At 33.8% G+C, this 18,193-nt stretch overlaps 4 protein-coding genes across 5 annotated transcripts; 1 reads left to right on the forward strand and 3 right to left on the reverse strand.

The window, feature by feature from the left end:
* Positions 1–697: 697 nt before the first annotated feature.
* On the reverse strand, positions 698–2,740 carry LOC131597013 (uncharacterized). The gene is made up of 2 exons (XM_058869735.1): positions 2,676–2,740; positions 698–2,585 (listed from the first exon to the last, which is right to left on the reverse strand). The coding sequence occupies exons 1-2, from the start codon at positions 2,738–2,740 to the stop codon at positions 698–700; spliced, it is 1,953 nt and encodes a 650-aa protein (XP_058725718.1).
* A 631-nt stretch (positions 2,741–3,371) lies between these two features.
* Positions 3,372–3,909, forward strand: LOC131597014 (uncharacterized mitochondrial protein AtMg00810-like). Its single transcript, XM_058869736.1, has 2 exons — positions 3,372–3,670; positions 3,720–3,909. The coding sequence occupies exons 1-2, from the start codon at positions 3,372–3,374 to the stop codon at positions 3,907–3,909; spliced, it is 489 nt and encodes a 162-aa protein (XP_058725719.1).
* A 4,744-nt stretch (positions 3,910–8,653) lies between these two features.
* LOC131594694 (uncharacterized) lies at positions 8,654–9,719 on the reverse strand. The gene has a single exon (XM_058866888.1). The coding sequence runs from the start codon at positions 9,306–9,308 to the stop codon at positions 8,814–8,816; it is 495 nt and encodes a 164-aa protein (XP_058722871.1). The 5' UTR covers positions 9,309–9,719; the 3' UTR covers positions 8,654–8,813.
* Positions 9,720–10,458: 739 nt separating this feature from the next.
* Positions 10,459–14,344, reverse strand: LOC131594695 (uncharacterized). 2 transcript variants are annotated; one of them, XM_058866890.1, is made up of 6 exons: positions 14,304–14,344; positions 14,140–14,183; positions 11,859–12,044; positions 11,670–11,709; positions 10,875–10,950; positions 10,459–10,794 (listed from the first exon to the last, which is right to left on the reverse strand). In XM_058866890.1, exons 2-6 carry the CDS (start codon positions 14,140–14,142, stop codon positions 10,791–10,793), a joined length of 309 nt encoding a protein of 102 aa, XP_058722873.1. In that variant the 5' UTR covers positions 14,143–14,183; positions 14,304–14,344; the 3' UTR covers positions 10,459–10,790. The 2 variants fall into 2 exon arrangements, with proteins under 2 accessions (XP_058722873.1, XP_058722872.1); XM_058866889.1 differs by lacking the exon at positions 14,304–14,344 and having other exon boundaries at positions 10,868–10,950; positions 14,140–14,297.
* Positions 14,345–18,193: the final 3,849 nt, after the last annotated feature.

Here is an 18,193-nt window from a genome sequence, read left to right on the forward strand (position 1 = left end):
TTTGTCCACCACTAACCACACCGGGCAATGGTCCGAAATATCTCGATTTCCAACTAATTGGCCAACAACTCCCCAACTATTAACAATATTATCCGACACTAGGAAACGATCAATCCTACTCATGGACCTACCATCTCCATTATACCACGTAAATTTTTTTCCTTTACAAGGCACATCCACCAAACCACTATTTTCAATGAACTTTGCAAAGAGCTCCGAACCCGACTCCACCTCCCTAATCGACCTTCCTTTCTTTTCAATAGAGTTTTTTGACGCGTTAAAATCACCACCAAAAATCCATTCACCATCCGAAAAAAAACTTTTCAATTTTAACAAAATGTCCCATAAATCTTTCTTCTTTTGTAGAACACAAGAAGAATATATATTCACAATATAGTAAATTTTTTCCTTCCACACCACCTTAATACCTAAGAAGCCCTCTCCTTTAAAGCTATGAAGAACCTCCACCTTATCTTTCCTCCAAAGAGTTATAATCCCTCCCGACCTTCCAATCGAATTCAAAAAAGAATACCCCACCTCCGTGTTACTCCACAAGCCATAAGCAATAAAATCCTCCATAATAGAAATCTTCGTTTCTTGAATCAAAAAAATATCCGCTTCGCCCTTCTTAACAGTAGAGATAATCCTTCTCCTCTTAAGAGCATTCCCTCCCCCCTAATATTAAAAGTTCCAATAATCATAAAGACGGTGTAGAAATCTCCTTCCTTGGTACCACAACCGAGTGCTCATCCACTTCCAATTCCCCCTTATTCTTGTTGATATTGAGCCGATCTTTCAAATTAGACATTCCCAAACCTTCAAAAGTCGACCGCATTTTGACCTCCACGTATTTATTAACAATCTCCCACTGTTTTGAATTATTAAACCCAATCAAGTCATTCTCCGAAAGGTTCTCATAACAAATCCCCTCACAACCACTATGGTAAAAACCCGACACCAAATGAGAATCTTCTACCGATACCGAAGAACCGCCTCCCCTAATCTTCTTAGTAAAATCCCCTGAAACTTTCCTCTTAATCTTATTTTTGAAACTTTTCTTTCTTTTCAGACAACCACCAGCCCCTAATTCCATCAGATTTCTAAACTTCACAATTTTAGGACATAAAGCTTTTTTCTTAGAAACCACTCCAGAAAGGCCAGCTTCCAGAAAACAGCCCTTGTTTCCTCCAGCCATCCGAACTCCCTTTACTCTAACCGCCTTCTCAATAATAGATGCAACAGCTACACCCTCTGCCTCCCCACCTACAACCGACATCTTACTCTTCTCCTCCTTCCTGTTAACATCAACGGCCAGGTTAACAAGCTCCGCATCCAACGATTCTTTTCCAACTGACCTCACCGCCTCGTCAAAACAATCGACAGAGGCACCAACAGCGGAATTCGGAACAAAAGAGCCAGGAGACTCACCCGCTTGGACCTGCACAAAATTCACAGCGGAAGAGACATCCTCACAGCCTAAAACAACGCCTTGAGGCTGGACTGAAATCGAAGCAGCAGCCTTAACCGCACTCGAAAAGGCTTCTATGCTATCGATAGATTCGTCTTCAAATCCTAAAATCTCTTCAGAACCAAGATCCCCAGAGCTAACCGAGTCTGAAGATTTAGATAAGCAAGAGAGGGATTTAAGATTACCTGAGCAGTAACATTTGTGCGAAGTTTCAATCTGAATCTCCAAAGAAAATTTGCAGCCGTCAATCAATACCTCCAAGACTTTCGGAATAGACACTCCAATAACAACTTTCATCTTAATTCTAGCCATAGCCATCGACGTGCGATCCGCCGTACCTGCATCAACGCATATCAACGAGCCCCACAAATTCGCCAGAAAATTGAAGAAGTCAGAATTCCAAGCCACTTCCGGAATGCCCCAAAAACGCAGCCACACAGTTCTGTAAGTATCAACCACATCCTTCTTCCACGCAGAGATTTTCGTAAACCAGTCCTGCCACCACTCTTCCCCCTCATTCGAAAATTCTGCCAGAGAGCCTACCTCTGTCTCTTCCAACAAACACATAGATGCCCCTAAAGGAATCACCCTAATCGCGAAAAAGCCTACTCTCTCAATCCGACTTTGAATTCCATCAGCCGACCCTGGAATCCGAAGAATACCCACCAACGAGTTTGAAAGCCTTTCTCTGTCTACATCCTTTGAAAAGAAAACCAAAGGAGGCTTCTGTTTCTCCACAGTCAGAACATCCTTCGACTTCTCAGCCACCACTTCCACAAAGGAACGTGCATCCCTCCGCCCCGACTCCGACGCCCTGCAAGGATTCTGCACTGTCTGACCCTGCCCACCAAAATTGTTAGGCAGAAAACCATCCCTATTCGCAATCCTGCGATGAGCGGACAATGATATTCTTGCAAATCTAGGAACATTAGCATGAATTTTAACACCATCGAAAATAACGTTATCAACTTTCACCGCCAGCAAGCGCACATCAGAAACTTCAGCAAATCTCGCAAAACCAAATCGTTTCCCTACTTTGTTCCTCCTAGGAGAAATTGCAACTTCAGAGATCTCCCCAATACACCCGAATACCTGAAACAAATCCCTAGCCTCGCACCTGTCCGGGAAATGAGAAACGAAAATCGTCTCTAATTTAGCTCCCTCCTTCCATTTTCCCTTTCAGAAGACATCCCATTTTGGAACCCACGCTCTAAAATGTTTTCTTTTCACAGCGTTCCATCTCCCCTCAACCCCAGCGACAAGTCCAGCCATGGTTAAGCGACTCCGACAAAAATCCGATAAAGAACCCTAACCAAAGGTCTCAAAATAATCCCCTCAACAAGGTCCCTGTTCCTAAGAACATGAATTTAAACCGAAGACGAAGGAGTTATGAGAACCTTGAGTAAAGCCTCACCGAATCCTACCAGGTCGAACCAGAACGCAGAGAAGAAACGCCGCAAATCTCCATGTACGGAGAGCAGTCCATGATGTCCTCTTTCATTTATCTAATATTTATGCTATATATGTGTTTGATTCGAATGTGTTTGAGTTATATTTTAACAAAACTATGTAATTCGATTTGTGGTTTGTATTTTGTGAACCGAATCAAATCGAATACACCATGTTAATATATTTGATATATTTTTAAAAATGGCTTTGATCCCACAATTAAATGAGGGACTTTCTAAAATTGAATCAAATTAGTAGGTGTGTTTGAAAATAAAATAGTATGTTTTTAAATCTTGTTCATTCTTTTAAAATATTTTCATTTGTTTTGAGGTATTAACATCTTTGATTACGATATGCACGAAGCTCTAATGAAGGATACTTGAATATCATGATTTTATATGAATAGTTTGGTATTGATGCGGATGACATTGTGTTTGGAGGGATGTCAGACCTGATGGTTCAACATTTTGTTAAGCAAATGCAATATGAATTTGAGATGAGTCTTGTTGGTGAATTAACCTATTTTCTTGGACTTCAAGTAAAACAGATGGATGATTCTATTTTCATCTCTCAAAGTAAGTATGCCAAGAATATAGTGAAGAAGTTTGGTATGGAGAATGCTAGTCACGAGGGGACACCTGCACCCACTTATTTGAAGTTATCTAAAGATGAAAAAGGTGTTGTAAGCGTTTGTGCAAGATATCAAGCTGAGCCTAAAATGAGTCACATTAATCAAGTGAAGATGATTCTCAAGTAATTCAATGGTACTAGTGACTATGGCATGTTATATTCTCATATATAGCTTTGATTCCATGCTTGTAGGATATTGTGATGCAGATTGGGCACATAGTGCTGATGATAGGAAGAGCACTTCAGGAGGTTGTTTCTTCTTAGGAAATAATTGTATATCTCGGTTCAGCAAGAAGAAAAAAATGGTGTCCCTATCCACTGTTGAGGCTGAGTATATTATAGTAGAAAGTAGTAACTCTTAACTGACTTGGATGAAGTAGATGTTAAAAGAGTATAATGTCAAGCAAGATGTTATGACATTATTCTGTGACAATTTGAGTGCTATCAACATTTTTAAAATTCCCATTCAGCATAGCAGAACTAAGCACATTGACATCCGTCATCATTTTATCAAGGACCTAGTTGAAGACAAAATTGTTACTCTGGAGCATGTGGCCATTGAGAAGCAACTGGCTGATATTTTTCACCAAAGCATTGGATGCAAACCAATTTGAAAAATTAAGGGGTGAACTAGGGATCTGCATTCTTGAGGGATAATAGTTTGTTGATATTACAGAAGGAGAATAGGAAGAAGGGGATGCTGTTATTGAGCTATCACTAGCTGTTGTCTAAATTATGGCTAAAAAGGGGGAGAAATAACGTGTTTGGTTTGATGTGTGTTTGTGGACCTGTCCTTGAGGAGGAGTTTTGACCATGTGTGATAGGGGGATGATATTCAAGGGGAGGATTATGCTGGTGTGTTGAGAGTTTATATTTCTCTTTACTGTGTGAGTATTGGTGTAGCTATGATGTGGTTGTTGTTGCTGTGATGCCATACAAAATGTCACGACATCTGATATCTGAAGGAATTATGGAGTGTGAGATTTAATTTCTCTCTATGTGATTGTTTGTGTGCGAGACTGGGTCTTTCTGTAGTTTTACAGTGTGTGCCTCTAATATGTTTGTGCTAATATACCAAGTATGCATGAGATATATGTATCTTGTGTTTTGTAGTTGTTTGTTGTTGTTTTTAATTCCTTATCTCCAACTTCATTATGCAAAGGTTGTTTTAGCCAAAATTTGCCAAAGGGGGGAGATTGTTAATTATGTGATTTTATGGTTGGCAACAATTTTGGTAAAACATGTATCACAACAAGATGTCTTGACATGTTGGTCAGAAATCATTGCAAACAGATATTTTAACACGATGTTGTGACATGTTGTACCAGACATCAGTGCAGGTTTAGGTTTTACTTCTTGGAAGATTTGATTTATTTAATGAGAGATTCTTTGCTATTTTATTTCTCATATTTTTGCAGTACAAGAAGGATTTAATTTGGAACGACTGTTTAATTCTAGCTGTACACTTGTTTCATAAAATAGGATGTTGAGACATTTTAGGAAACATGTGATGTTTGTTCCTTATTTTAACGAGAAGATTATGGAGAAGATTTGCAGCTGCTATTTTAGATATTTGAATGAAGAGCCCAAAGCCCATCCTTATGGAAATCTATTTAAAAGAACAACCTAAACCTAATGGAGTAACTAAGTCGTGCGATTGAAGTATTTGTTTTAGAGTTTAGTTTATTCATTATTCTTTTTTCTTTGTGATCCACTCTATAGTAGAGTTAGATTGTGTTTATTGTGAGCCATTCATGTATCTCTTAGATGCTTGAATTGGACTTTGTTTGAGTTGTAATTTGTCAATCACTCATAAGCTTTTAAGCAAGAATAGATTGTGTGTCTTGGAAGTTTGTATTATATCTTTGATTGTCTTTGTTGTTTATCATTGTTGTGTGATTGAAGGGAAGTGAGAGGGGTCTCATATCTAGGAATGTCTTAGATAGAAATAACACAGATAGTGATTATGTGAGAAGATTGTAAACTAGTGGTTGTTTACTTCGGCTTCAAACTAATACTATTTTAGTAGATTTCCTCCCTGGCTTGGATGCCTAAAGAGAATGTGATGTTGCATCGAACTGGATTAATAATTACCTGTGTTGTTTACTTTCAGCATCTTATTCTATCTGCATAATTATTATTGTTGTTGTGACTGATCTGATACTAGTGTCATGACATCTAGTTCGACATCTGATATCTGCTTACCTGGATTTCAATTATGTCAATAATATTTAACTATTATAATCACTCAAATTGATTAATAAATAATAGTTACAAAGTAATTTTTTTAATCAGTTAAGAGCTAAAAGATTAAATCTTCTAATAAAATAATTGCACCTCAAACTATAAAAATTTAGAAATATTAAGGGTGCTATGGTTTCATTAAATATCTTATATAATAATAATTCAACTAATAAATAATGAAAGTTATTAATTTTTTTAATAATTTAACCAAAATAATATGATGTTGCAACTCTAATATCGAGCAAAGGGGTCAAACCAAGGATTGACGTGATGGAAGCAATTGAGTCTTTGATTACGGAATCATCAATTTTCCAACTGCATATATTTCTGGTTCCCAAACGGAACATATATGAATATTGCATTCCCATTTATTTAATGTGATATATATGTTCTAATGTGATATAATGCTTTTTTCATATATGATATTCAGTTTTTTTTTCACTTAAATGAGATTATATGATATTTATTTTATGTGAAGTTTATTCATTGTCTCTCAGTCTTTCTGTTAAGAGTCCCACATCGGACAATATATGACCTAAACATGTGCTTATAAGTGGGGGCAATCCTCACACTACCAACCGGTTTTGTAAGGATGAGTTAGGTCAAACTCTAATATGGTATCAAAGCCTATCGATCGAACCATGGGTCGCCCACCGTTAATATCCACGCACGAAGCCCAAAAAGAATGTTGGGCGTGAGGGAGTGTATTAGGAAGATCCTAAAGTCCCACATTGGTTGGAGATAGAGTATTGAAAGAGTTTATATAGAGTGACACTCCTCACCTTACCAACCGGTTTTGTAGGGATGAGTTAGGCTTAACCACATTTCTTAACATGGTATCAGAGCCTCGATTAAGATCCAGTGGGCCACCTATTATGGTTACCGCTATCGGGTCACCCACCATTTATTTCCATGCTTCAGTTATGTGTTCCTAGGCGTAAGGGGGTGTGTTAAGAGTCCCACATCGAACAATATATGGCCTAAACATGTGCTTATAAGTGGGGGCAATCCTCACCCTACCAACTAGTTTTGTAAGGATGAGTTAGGTCAAACTCTAATATGGTATCAGAGCCTATCGATCGAACCATGGGCCGCCCACCGTTAATATCCACGCACCAAGCCCAAAACGAATGCTGGGCGTGAGGGGGTGTATTAGGAAGATCCTAAAGTCCCACATTGGTTGGAGATATAGCATTGAAAGAGTTTATATAGAGTGACACTCCTCACCTTACCAACCGGTTTTGTAGGGATGAGTTAGGCTCAACCACATTTCTTAACACTTTCCATCTTTTTGTTAAAGATAAAGGGGGACAAGTATACTCAAAAAGAGATTAAAGTATACACTATTTATATGTAAGGGGGAGCTTAACAACTCCAATTTGAATATCTATATTTTTTTTCTATTTTACCACCTCCCTGAGAAATATAGTGTCATCATTAAAAAAGGGGAGAATGTGCTCCTATGTGTTATGTAGGTAATTGTCTTATAAAAGTTTTGATAATGACAACTGAACAAGGAATAATAAATCAAAAGCACCATTTAAGATGCAAGCACAAGTCAAAGTATTTAAAGTTTTCGTTGAAATAGATTAATAAAGTTAAATCAAGTAATTGAAAGGATTTGAAGTAGTGAAGTTGTGAAAGTTTGTCTGGTTTCGTGCTTAGTGTTTTATCATTTAGTTTGATTAGTTGAATTTAAATGAAAAAAGAGTAAGTTTTGCCCTAGTAAGACGATGCACACACACACATATACACACCTAGAGTATTTCAAGCTCTTTATCATTTTCTTAAAACGTCTTAAAAAAAACTAATTTCGACAAGTACTTAATCAATTAGGAAAGTAAAATTGAATTGTCTAATTGGTTAGGCCTTTCATTTAATCGGTTAGATCAAGAGTAACACCTCCTAATTTATTAGGCAGCCTTGTTAATCCATTATAAATGATGTTGCAAATTATGGTTTTCTTTTACGACTTAACCTAATCGATTCGGTTGGTGTTGTAATCGATTATGAAATGACCTAGCCCATAGATTGTTGCAAACACACAAAGTATTTTATTTTATGGTTTCCTCACTTCTAAACACACAATTTTTTTTAATAATCAAATATCTTATTTAAATCCTTATCCTTATTTTATTTTTTTTCATTAGAAATTTCCTTAGTGCTAAGGGAGTGAAAAGTTTTATCTGAGAGTTGTATTTTTCTGTTGTGTTGAATTTATTTTTCAAGAACTTATTTCTCTTGTGGTCTTGTAATAGATTTGAAGGTTGCAACCTATACCTGTAAAAAGTTGGGTATAAGGTTGTTGTAATAAACCAATGTAAAATCTCAATTTATTGTTTAAGGTTGTTGAGTTCAACCCGTTTTAAATGTCAAATTGTTGTTACTGAAAATCTCAAGAAAAAACCTTAAGATCGAACTAAAATAATTTATGGTGTGTACTTTCATTTCCCTTATCTTTTCATATTTATGTTATTTAATCTTTTGCACTTAATTTCTACTTCATCCCTTTTCTTAAAATTAATTAAGTAAATATCAATTTTTTTCTTTTAAAAAAAGTCACTAGGTCAATAATTTTAATTTGATCTTTTCAAATTATATGCTTTGTATCCATCATTTTGTTATTGTTACATAATATAAGTAAAATAAAAATTGTTAAGTAAAATTTGAAACAGTCCTTGCGGATACAAACTTAGAAACATAATTACTTGATGATACAATTGTTACAGTTGCTAAAAGTACATCAAATTTTGAGAAAACATTATATAATTTTTAAGAAGATAACATAAATATAGTAGTAATACATCATAACTTATAATAGTTGATAAATTACATTATATAGTTTTTTAAGAAAAAACATAAATATTGTGTAAAAAAAACATAAATATAGTAATACATCATAATTTATAGTTGATAAATTTCAACTATCAAAAGATTTCACTATGCTCATCTATAGTTTCATAATAACCAAATAGTCAAATAACATACATAAATCCAAAAACAAACACAAAATGTAATGAAATTAACTTTCTATAATCTCCCCCTCCTTATCCTTCAATTGCAACTTCATATACTTTTCCTTTTCCTCAACACTCATAAAAGAAGTAACATGAAAAGACTTTCCAATCCCCAAAGGAGTCTTGAAATACATCTTCTTCCCATCAAAACCATCAACACTCATTTCACTTATAGGCACCCAAACAAACATTTGCTTACTCTTGATTCCACTCATTTTCTTCATCTTGAATTTCTCCACATAGGCAGTTACTTCAATTCCATAGCTCACAAGAGTCTTTGTCCCTTCAAAGTAATGCTCACTTGGTGCTTTTTGTTTCATCCAAACAAAGCCAGTTTCTCTAACTCTTCCACATTCAATAAGATCCTTTAAGGGAAGAACACCCTTTGGAAATCCAAGCTCTTCCAAGAGTTGGATGGAGTGGTTGAAGCAGTTTTCGGAGCCGTGTACTATCTCGGCCCCGAAACGCTCGTTTACCACCATTTTGCTGTTGCTAGCCATTGCAAAGAAAAAAAAAGTATCAAGAGAAATATGTTATTGTTAACTATAGGGATATATGTAAAGTATGATATAATATGTTTAAATATAGGTTTTAGAAATGAAGGATGGTTTTGAATAGGAAGGAAAATTGTTGCTGGTTAAATGGAAGTTGAGCTGAATTGGCATGTTTTTGTGTGGTTGTTCAACCAATTTTTACTAACATTTTGTGGTGGTTAGTTGGTGAGCTATATAGTATGTTTTCCTTACATACATGTATGCATGTATCTTATGATCTAAGTAGTTAGAACTGGTATTTAAGTTAAATGAATTTATTTATATTTATATATTAAGATAAATAAATTGTTAATATTTATAAATCAATAATTTTAAATTTAAAAAAAAAAATAGTTACAAATAATTGTACTTATTAGTATATATGAAATATATAAAAGGAAATAGAGCTTTTAATGTGGCTTTTACTTTCTAATTTTACTCTATATAAATTGTTTTCTTTACTAAAAATATTAAAGTTCGTCTTTAGATTGAATTCATACTAGATGCACACATAAAAAGATACTAAGTTTTGCAAAAGCATTAGAGTTTCAATTTTAAATCTCTGCCTAGACTGTGTCATACTATTTTCCTAAAATAAAAAATAGTGAAAAATCAACAAAATCTAAAATTTATAAAAATATTATCATAAATTCAATTTTAGAAATTAAAATTAAAATTAAAATAGAGAAACCAAAAACAATTTTTTTTAACTTAATATTCTTGACCATTAGCCAATGTGTATGACCAACAATTTAAAAAAAAAAAAACAAAAAGAAACTCACAACACCTCACATTGCATCCCATGACACACATTTGAGAGAAGATTAATTTGCTAGATGTTTTACACAAATAAACTTATTTATAACATTGATTGTGTCTGGAAATAATTTGTGACCATCCAGAATATTCACAAAGAAACTTATTTAGAATATTCACAATATTAAAACAAAAAAAATTATTCAGAATATTCACAATGTTAAAACACCGTATTCATAATTAAGATTTTTTTGTGTGAAGGTTCTGGGTTATGTATGCATTTTATTTGGGTCAATCTTTATAATAATGAAAATATAAATTTAGAACTTCTTACTACCAATTTAGATGAAGCGCATTGAGATAAACATGCAAACAATAATGTAGAAAGCTCAATAAAATAACCAGAGTAAAAAAACCATGTATTGAATTTTTTAAGAAAACTCAAACTTTAACTCCCTCAATACTATGTAAATGGCTTGTGTCTTCTAGATGAACTGAGCCTATTATAAGTCCTATTGCATCACATAGGTTTAACCACAAATTTGATTCACCATTATAGAACCCTTGCAGTAAGAGAGTGCCATATTTACCTAAGGCAAAGTTTCGGTGTAATGTAAACAAGTTCATCATTTATCTCTACAAATTATCAATCATTTGAAAATGTCGTTTCTAGTCATTATGGAATTCACCAAGTCACCTGAAAAATTAACAGGATTAGCACTTGTCAAGAAACGAGTTGTGACAGAGTCTTTGGTCGAGTATGGATTTAGCAATTACCAACTGGCACCCTCTGCATTTGACTGATAGAAATCATTTGGTCGAACAATGTTGACCTCCTCAAACTCATTATCATCTGGAAGAAAAAGGACCGTTATGTCGCAATCCACAATATTAAACAAATATACAATTGTTGCATAAGGATAGGATGTACATCATCCTTGAAGAAAATGGAGTACAACCTAAAGGCTAAAAATGGTTAAGAAAAAAAGATAAACATGCTCAGATGATATGAAAATGAACAAGGAAGCACTTTTTTGTTCAGGTGAACAGTGGTAGGGACTTCTAGTTTAAATGATAAACAGCGACAACAACCAGTCTTATTCCACTAAGTGGGGTCGGCAGTTTAAATGATAAACCGGGTCAAATAATTATCTGCTTTGCAATTTACAAATAAGTAGGAAAAAAAACTGAAAGATTAAGTTACTAATGACCCCCAATGGGAATATACACATATTTTCCAAAAGAAAGTTAGAGTTTGTTTTATATCCCTAAAATATTTTCAGAAATTTCTAAGGCACCTCAAGATTACTTGAAGCTGTGCAAAAAATTCGAGGAATATAGTTTTAAATCTTTCTGAAACAGTCCCAAATGATTGCAATACAGGAATGAAAATTTGTCCAACATGAAACCAGGATGACCTGAATAGTCTATCTCTACTGTCAAATTTGCAGGATTTTTCAAAGAGCATTGGGAATAGGAAATCTTCACACAATCAATGTAGGAAGAAGAGAAACCGGATAGGCGGAAAGGAAAAGGATTATGGTGGTATTAAGTTAATGATATACATTTTACCTTTCCTCAAGGTCAATGCAACAACAGCATCAGTTTCAATCTGAAAGGTTAAAAAAAAGAGAAATTGTTAGCATCTAGGTCATAGTCATGCGAGAAGCAAGCAGAATTATTTAAGGCTAGTTAGAATGCTAGCACTATAAAAAGAATATACACATAGTACAAGACATGAAGAATTATATAGCAGTGTACCTTTTGATCAGCCAGAGTCTTAGAATCCTCTAATATTTCCCCTGTATCAGGAAGACTTAATCGTTGATCATTAGCTGGTTGATCGATGAGTTCTTGTAACTTCTGCTTTATGTCAAGAACTTTATCAGATGGCTTGCACCGGATGAAATACGTTGTCTTGCCACGCTTAACGCGAATGTACATATCCTGTCAGGAAATGATAGTTAAGATTAAAGACCATCCCAAATTTCACAGAATGCAGAACAGATACATAAAACTAAATTAGAGCTGCAAGGAAGGATTTCAATTAAAACAGGGCTACAAACCCCAACTGTATTATAGGTAAAATTAGCATTTACATAGTATAAAACATTGACCACAGCCTCTTAAAAAAATAGAAGATTGACCATAGTTCAAAGAGTATGTTATATCGTTAAACATGTTAATCACAGCAGCAGATGCCTCTAGAAATTGATAAATTTAAAAGAGAACAGGCAGTTACATTTTTTGGATACAAAGTAAGCCTCTAAAAATTAATAAATTTAATGTGTCTGTATTTGTTGAACTTCCAGGATCTTGTGCTTAGATAAAAGGGAATGGAAAGAATTAAGACTTTGAATTATCAATATTTTCATATGATTAATGATTATCATTTGATAACACAAAAAAGACTAAACACAAAAAAGACTTTGAAGTTTTGGGCTTAGGAAGGTCGATCGGTGAAAGGGCATTCAATGAAGGCGGTTTCACCAAAGAACTCACTGGAAATGTTTCTGGTGGTGGCAAATAACAACAAAGGAGAGATTCTAAACACCACAATAGTGGCAAACAATGTCAAATGTATTTTCACATTAGGTAAGGCAGGTAGCATGGATCAAATCAAACAATGCTATAATGCCCTAAAATAAATGACGACTAATAACAACACATTTAAATCTAAAACCTTTTTTATAGTTAAACTCATAAATTTCCTTGGTTTCTAATGAGATTCGCAAAAACAAAAGGCAAAAGGAAGCAACACTTGAACAGGTAAAGACCAATATGTTAGAATGGGTGCGAGGGGAAGGAAAAGAAAGATATGAGAAACGATAGTTTGTCAAGTCATATACTTCAAAAGAGAAAGAATAAGTCAGAGCAGCAGTATTGTTTTCCTTTTCTATAGATGGGATTCCTTCGTTACTTAAAGGGAAACATATACCTTAGTTTAAGAGATGATTAGTTGTGGAATATGCAATCAACACATACAAATAATTAGATATTGACGGTAGGAACAATAATAGCAGAGGTTTCAGAGTTTCCTCATCATTTGGATTCCTTGAACTCAGTGTTGCCAATCACAAATCACATAAAATAGCGATTTGTCAAAATATCCCCTCACTATAGCACCTCTATTTGACAGCACTTGTACTAAACCAGAACACAAACAAACTATGAAACCAGTGTTGCCAATCCCAAATCGCATAAAACAGCGATTTTTCAAAATATCCCCTCACTATAGCACCTCTATTTGACAACACTTGTACTAAACCAGAACACAAACAAACAATGAAACCAGTGTTGCCAATCCCAAATCGCATAAAATAGCGATTTGTCAAAATATCCCCTCACTATAGCACCTCTATTTGACAACACTTGTACTAAACCGTATATAGTAGAACAACAGCAGTTTATTCAAATTCCGCTGTTTTAGCGCCACTACTTGACAACAGAGTATGAAACATCTCCTTAAATAACCTAAAGCCGCCATTTGATAACTTATGGATCTTCTCTATCTGATTTATCACGACTACTATATAATATAAATATAAACATAAATATAAATATAAAATGCACACCATTATTCATCTCCGGCACTAAAACCTATGTAGCACCGTAACCTCTGAAAAAATGTGTGTCAGTGTCAGTGTAGGTGATCAAAACCAACACCGAAACTTGTGATTACGATTATTTATTCATTTTTTAAAATTACTACCGGTGTCAACATATCAATATCGGTCTCGTGTTTCCTGTGTCCATGCTTCATAGACTAAAACAGAGTAACTAAAATTATAAGTTTCAATTTCAAACATCAATTCATTACCAAATTTCACCATCATTATCCAACAAAAACCCTAGTATTCACTGACACAATGCAAGCTTAAACCTATCAACATCCACACACTCCATAATCATAAACACAGTTTTCAATTACAATTTCCTTAATCCCAAGCCATTCAATTCAATTCAAACAAACACAAATCGATTAACAAAAACAGATAACAGCGAATTCAAGAAACATCACAGAAAAGAGCGAAACGCATACCATTTGCTGTGGTTCAGGAGAAACGAAATTGAAAGTTCTGCAATCTACAATTGATGAATTGGTTTAGAGATTTTGAGAGGGAGAGGAGTAGAAATCAGTGAAAATGGAATTTAAATTCGAAAATAAGGTTGCGAGAGAGATAGGAATAGGATTGTTGTTCTTACCCGGGAAGGGGTGAAAATTTTCGTGTCTGATTTGGATCGGTTGATTTTGTCTCTTTATATTCCTTCTTCTAATTTTCAATTTTATATTATTTTGTAAAATTTGTTTTAATTTAATTGGATTGCAATTAAATTTATGTGTTAAATATATTTTTCGTCTTTTTAAAATATAAAATAAAATATAAATAGTTTATAATTTAATATTAATTTTAATTTTTATAAAAAAAAGTTAATAAAGATTTTTTTAAAATTTTTCATCCATAATTTTGATTATGTCGTCCTATTTTTTTTAACAGAAACTAACATGGCGTGCCATGTCACTTAAGGTCTAGATCATATTTTATTATAAAAAACGTGTTAAATTGCAGGGGGTTATAAATCTCTTTTAATTAACTAAAACCATGATAAATAATTATTGTTTCTTTTTAAAGTCGGTCCTACTATAATCATTGTACCTATATCCATAAGTAATTTGGAAGTTGGAAATGAACTCGGTACTCATCAACTTCGGTGCATGTGTAAATGTAATATCAAGGTCAGTGGTAAAGAAAATTGATGATTTTCAAATAGAGCCAACTGTGACAATATTGTAAATGGCAGCCAATGCATGTAGGAAGCCAATGGGAACAATCAAAGATGTTGTGATTATAATTGACAAGTTCTTATTTTCTTTAGGTTTTATGGTGCTAAATGTCAAGAAAAGCCCAAGGAAACCTCTCATTTTAGGAATATCATTTATGAAAATCGCTAGAATGCTAGTGGATATTGACATGGGACAAGTGAAGCTAAGAATCAAAAACCATGAGATATACTTTAAGATAATTGACATTAGGTAACACTAGCAACCATCAAGCTAATAACGTTAAATAAGCACGCACTTGTTGGAAGACAACCCAACCCTTTTTACAGTCTTTTTAGTTAGTATTTTAAATTTTCTCAAAAAATAATAATTAGAGAAGCAAGATGTACCGAAGAATGTAGAGCATCTTGCTAAGCATACATTGGCACTTGCAATGCTCGTTTAGCGCACTCAATGCAAAATCACTAAGTCACCTTTCGCTTATCAAAAATTTGCTCAACTAGCGAAGAAACATATTTCATAAATTTTAAAAATTACATTATCTCGCTCATCTACGTGGAACTCCCTTAGCAAGAGACTCGTTTTAGAACATTGGGAAACAGAGTCAGACTTTAATTCACCCACTTCAAACACTTTCTCACATTCTCCTCACAACACTTACACATGAAAAATCCTAAAGAAAACTAATAGAAATGCTTCAAAGAAGAAAAACACCAAATTCAGTCTTTTTTATTCAATTCAGAATTGCTCAGGTATATCATTTTACCCTTTGCTTTATACTTCAATTCTAGATTACTTTAGATAATATCCCTTTAAGTTTGACTATAAGTTGAAATGATTAAATGCCATGAAAAACATAGTCAAGAACATGCTAGACCTAGAATTTCATCATCTTTGTTGAAACAACACACATATTGAAAAAAAGGAAGGTTGCAACTCTATGTATGTGATCATTTTTGCCTAACATATTTTCAATTCATGTATGTTGTTGATCAAATGTTGTCTACGGCTCCAAGAAAATCAAATTCCGAAAGAAAAGGGCTAGCCTCTGATATAAGATCATCTGGTACACCCTATCATAACCACAGGTTTATGAGCCCCCTTCATGAAAAATTTTACATTGAATTTGAAAGCCGCAACATGTTACAAGAATGAACAGTGGAGTTAGAGGACCTATGTGGTTATTCGTATATTGTACTAGAGATCAATGCTAGAGGTTTGGGCATTCTAGCACATCCTCTAAAGAAAATTAACCTATACATCATCAAGAAATTCTATGCAAATGCCAAGCCCATGAAAAATACACCTCTGAAAAGATTATCTTGAGTTCGATGTCAAATGGTTTCTTTTGACAAAGAAACCATCCATGCTTATATTAAAGATAATTATGTGGCCAATCCAAGAAAATTAGATATGTTTTTTTATCCAATTGGCTAAAAGTAACTAGACTTATGATCGCATCAGCTGATATATGCGAATTTAGAAAAATGTATGGGGTGAGATGAGATGCAAGACCTATCAGTTTCAAGAGATTTGATTTAACCAGCCAGGCCCATATATGGATGACATTCCTTCTTCATAACATTACTCCTAATAGCTATACTTCCTCTGTCACTTTATACATGGGATAACTCATACGGTACATCATGAAAGGAAAGTGAATAGACATATCCAGAGTAATATTTAACAAGATGTGGGAAATCATTGGTTCTCCATAAAACATGCCCTAAGATTTACATACTTAATCATAGGATTATGCAAACAATTGAATGTGGACATTCCCAACCATAATCATTTCTTATTGATGTCAAAACTAGATAGTATCTTTGCCTCTTTTTATTGCTCTGGGTGAAGAAGAAGAAGAGCACCACAACCACCACCAGAATCTCCTATTGCACAAGCTGAGCAATAATTGGTATGACAAATTTGATAACATGGATCAAAATTTGAGAGCTTGCTTCACTTATAGTTAGAATGTCACTAATACATATTACCGGGGCATGCTTTCTATTAATGAATCCATGAACACATTGCAATTGAGGATGCATGATCCACAAGCTCCACATTATCTAGAGCCTACTCATGAGGATGCAATTGAGGATGTATGACCCAATAAAAATCTTGCACAAAACTAAATCAATCCAAACCGTATTAATTTGGTTTGGTTTAGTTCTATTTTAATTCTAAAAGCCAACCGAACCAAACTAAAACGCACTATTTTTTACAATTCTGATGACTTTTACCGTCAAAATTACCCAAACCGCAACGAAAACACATATTCCATTTAACTCTCCTGAATCATTTTCACTCATTTTCAATTATTTTCCCCTATCCATTTACTTTTGATAATAATATCAATGAAAAGAATAATAAAATATTCATCTTATTATCGATTAAATACATAGTCGTCTCAAGTCAAGTTTTTAGAGATTTATGTCGGTTAGCATAATTGACCCATGATAAAATAAATAGAAGTTCTATTTAACTAAGATTTAACAGTGGAAAAAATTTATTATTAATTTCTATTTAACTACAATTTAACATAAATTTTAGGTCCGGTAAATAGTTTGTCTTATACATAAAAAATACCAAATAAATATAGAGAAAAAATTTAAATTTCTTATTTCTTGTTTTCATGAAAGTTCCTCATATACCCCATTTTTCTACCTACACCACACCACCTTTTCAATCTCCATAAAACTTAAATCTCCATAACCTATCTTACCTTTTATTTCATCATTTTCCATCTTTATTCTTCTTCACCTTCATTTTTTCATCATTTTCCATCTTTATCCTTCTTCACCTTCATTTTGTTCACCTCCACTTTGTACACCTCCTTCGTCTTCATTCGCTTCTAAGTTCGGTACACTTGAGCCTTGTCCACCAGTTTTGCCTTTCTTTCCACCTTTTTTATTTCTTTTCCAATTTTTCCATGGATCATATACATATACATGTATCCCAATTTTCGATTTTAATTCTGTTGTTGTATCAACTGCAAAACAACAAAAAAAATTGTTAAATATAATAAAAGAAAAATGAAACTGCATGCTTAGTTTAAATATATGTATACTTTGTTTCTCATCTTTAGATGATTCAATTGATACAACAGAGATAATAATCAGTGCACAGACAAAGAAGACAAAGATAAAAATTTTGGTTTTCATCCTTGTCAATTAGGAATATATTGTAGTGAGATATGAATACATTAAGCAATTATTTATAGTGATAATTAATTACTATATTTAAATATGAATAAAAAGAGAATAATACGGTATCTCACTTATTAAGCCATTGAAAGGTTAATTTGAACATA

This window comes from Vicia villosa, linkage group LG4 (assembly GCF_029867415.1).
Source record: "Vicia villosa cultivar HV-30 ecotype Madison, WI linkage group LG4, Vvil1.0, whole genome shotgun sequence".
NCBI lineage: Eukaryota > Viridiplantae > Streptophyta > Magnoliopsida > Fabales > Fabaceae > Vicia > Vicia villosa.

What these genes read in the sequence shown, in the direction of transcription:
- LOC131597013 (XM_058869735.1), bottom strand. Translation starts at nt 2,740, where the DNA reads ATGGCTGGACTTGTCGCTGGGGTTGAGGGGAGATGGAACGCTGTGAAA. An exon ending in AAAAGAAAACATTTTAGAGC is followed by an intron (nt 2,586 to 2,675) that starts GTGGGTTCCAAA and finishes TTTCCCGGACAG; the next exon opens with GTGCGAGGCTAGGGATTTGT.
- LOC131594694 (XM_058866888.1), bottom strand. Translation starts at nt 9,308, where the DNA reads ATGGCTAGCAACAGCAAAATGGTGGTAAACGAGCGTTTCGGGGCCGAG.
- LOC131594695 (XM_058866890.1), bottom strand. An exon ending in AGACTCTGGCTGATCAAAAG is followed by an intron (nt 11,710 to 11,858) that starts GTACACTGCTAT and finishes TTAACCTTTCAG; the next exon opens with ATTGAAACTGATGCTGTTGT. An exon ending in TGCATTGACCTTGAGGAAAG is followed by an intron (nt 10,951 to 11,669) that starts GTAAAATGTATA and finishes TTTTTCTTCCAG; the next exon opens with ATGATAATGAGTTTGAGGAG.
- LOC131597014 (XM_058869736.1), top strand. Translation starts at nt 3,372, where the DNA reads ATGGTTCAACATTTTGTTAAGCAAATGCAATATGAATTTGAGATGAGT. An exon ending in CAAGTGAAGATGATTCTCAA is followed by an intron (nt 3,671 to 3,719) that starts GTAATTCAATGG and finishes TCTCATATATAG; the next exon opens with CTTTGATTCCATGCTTGTAG.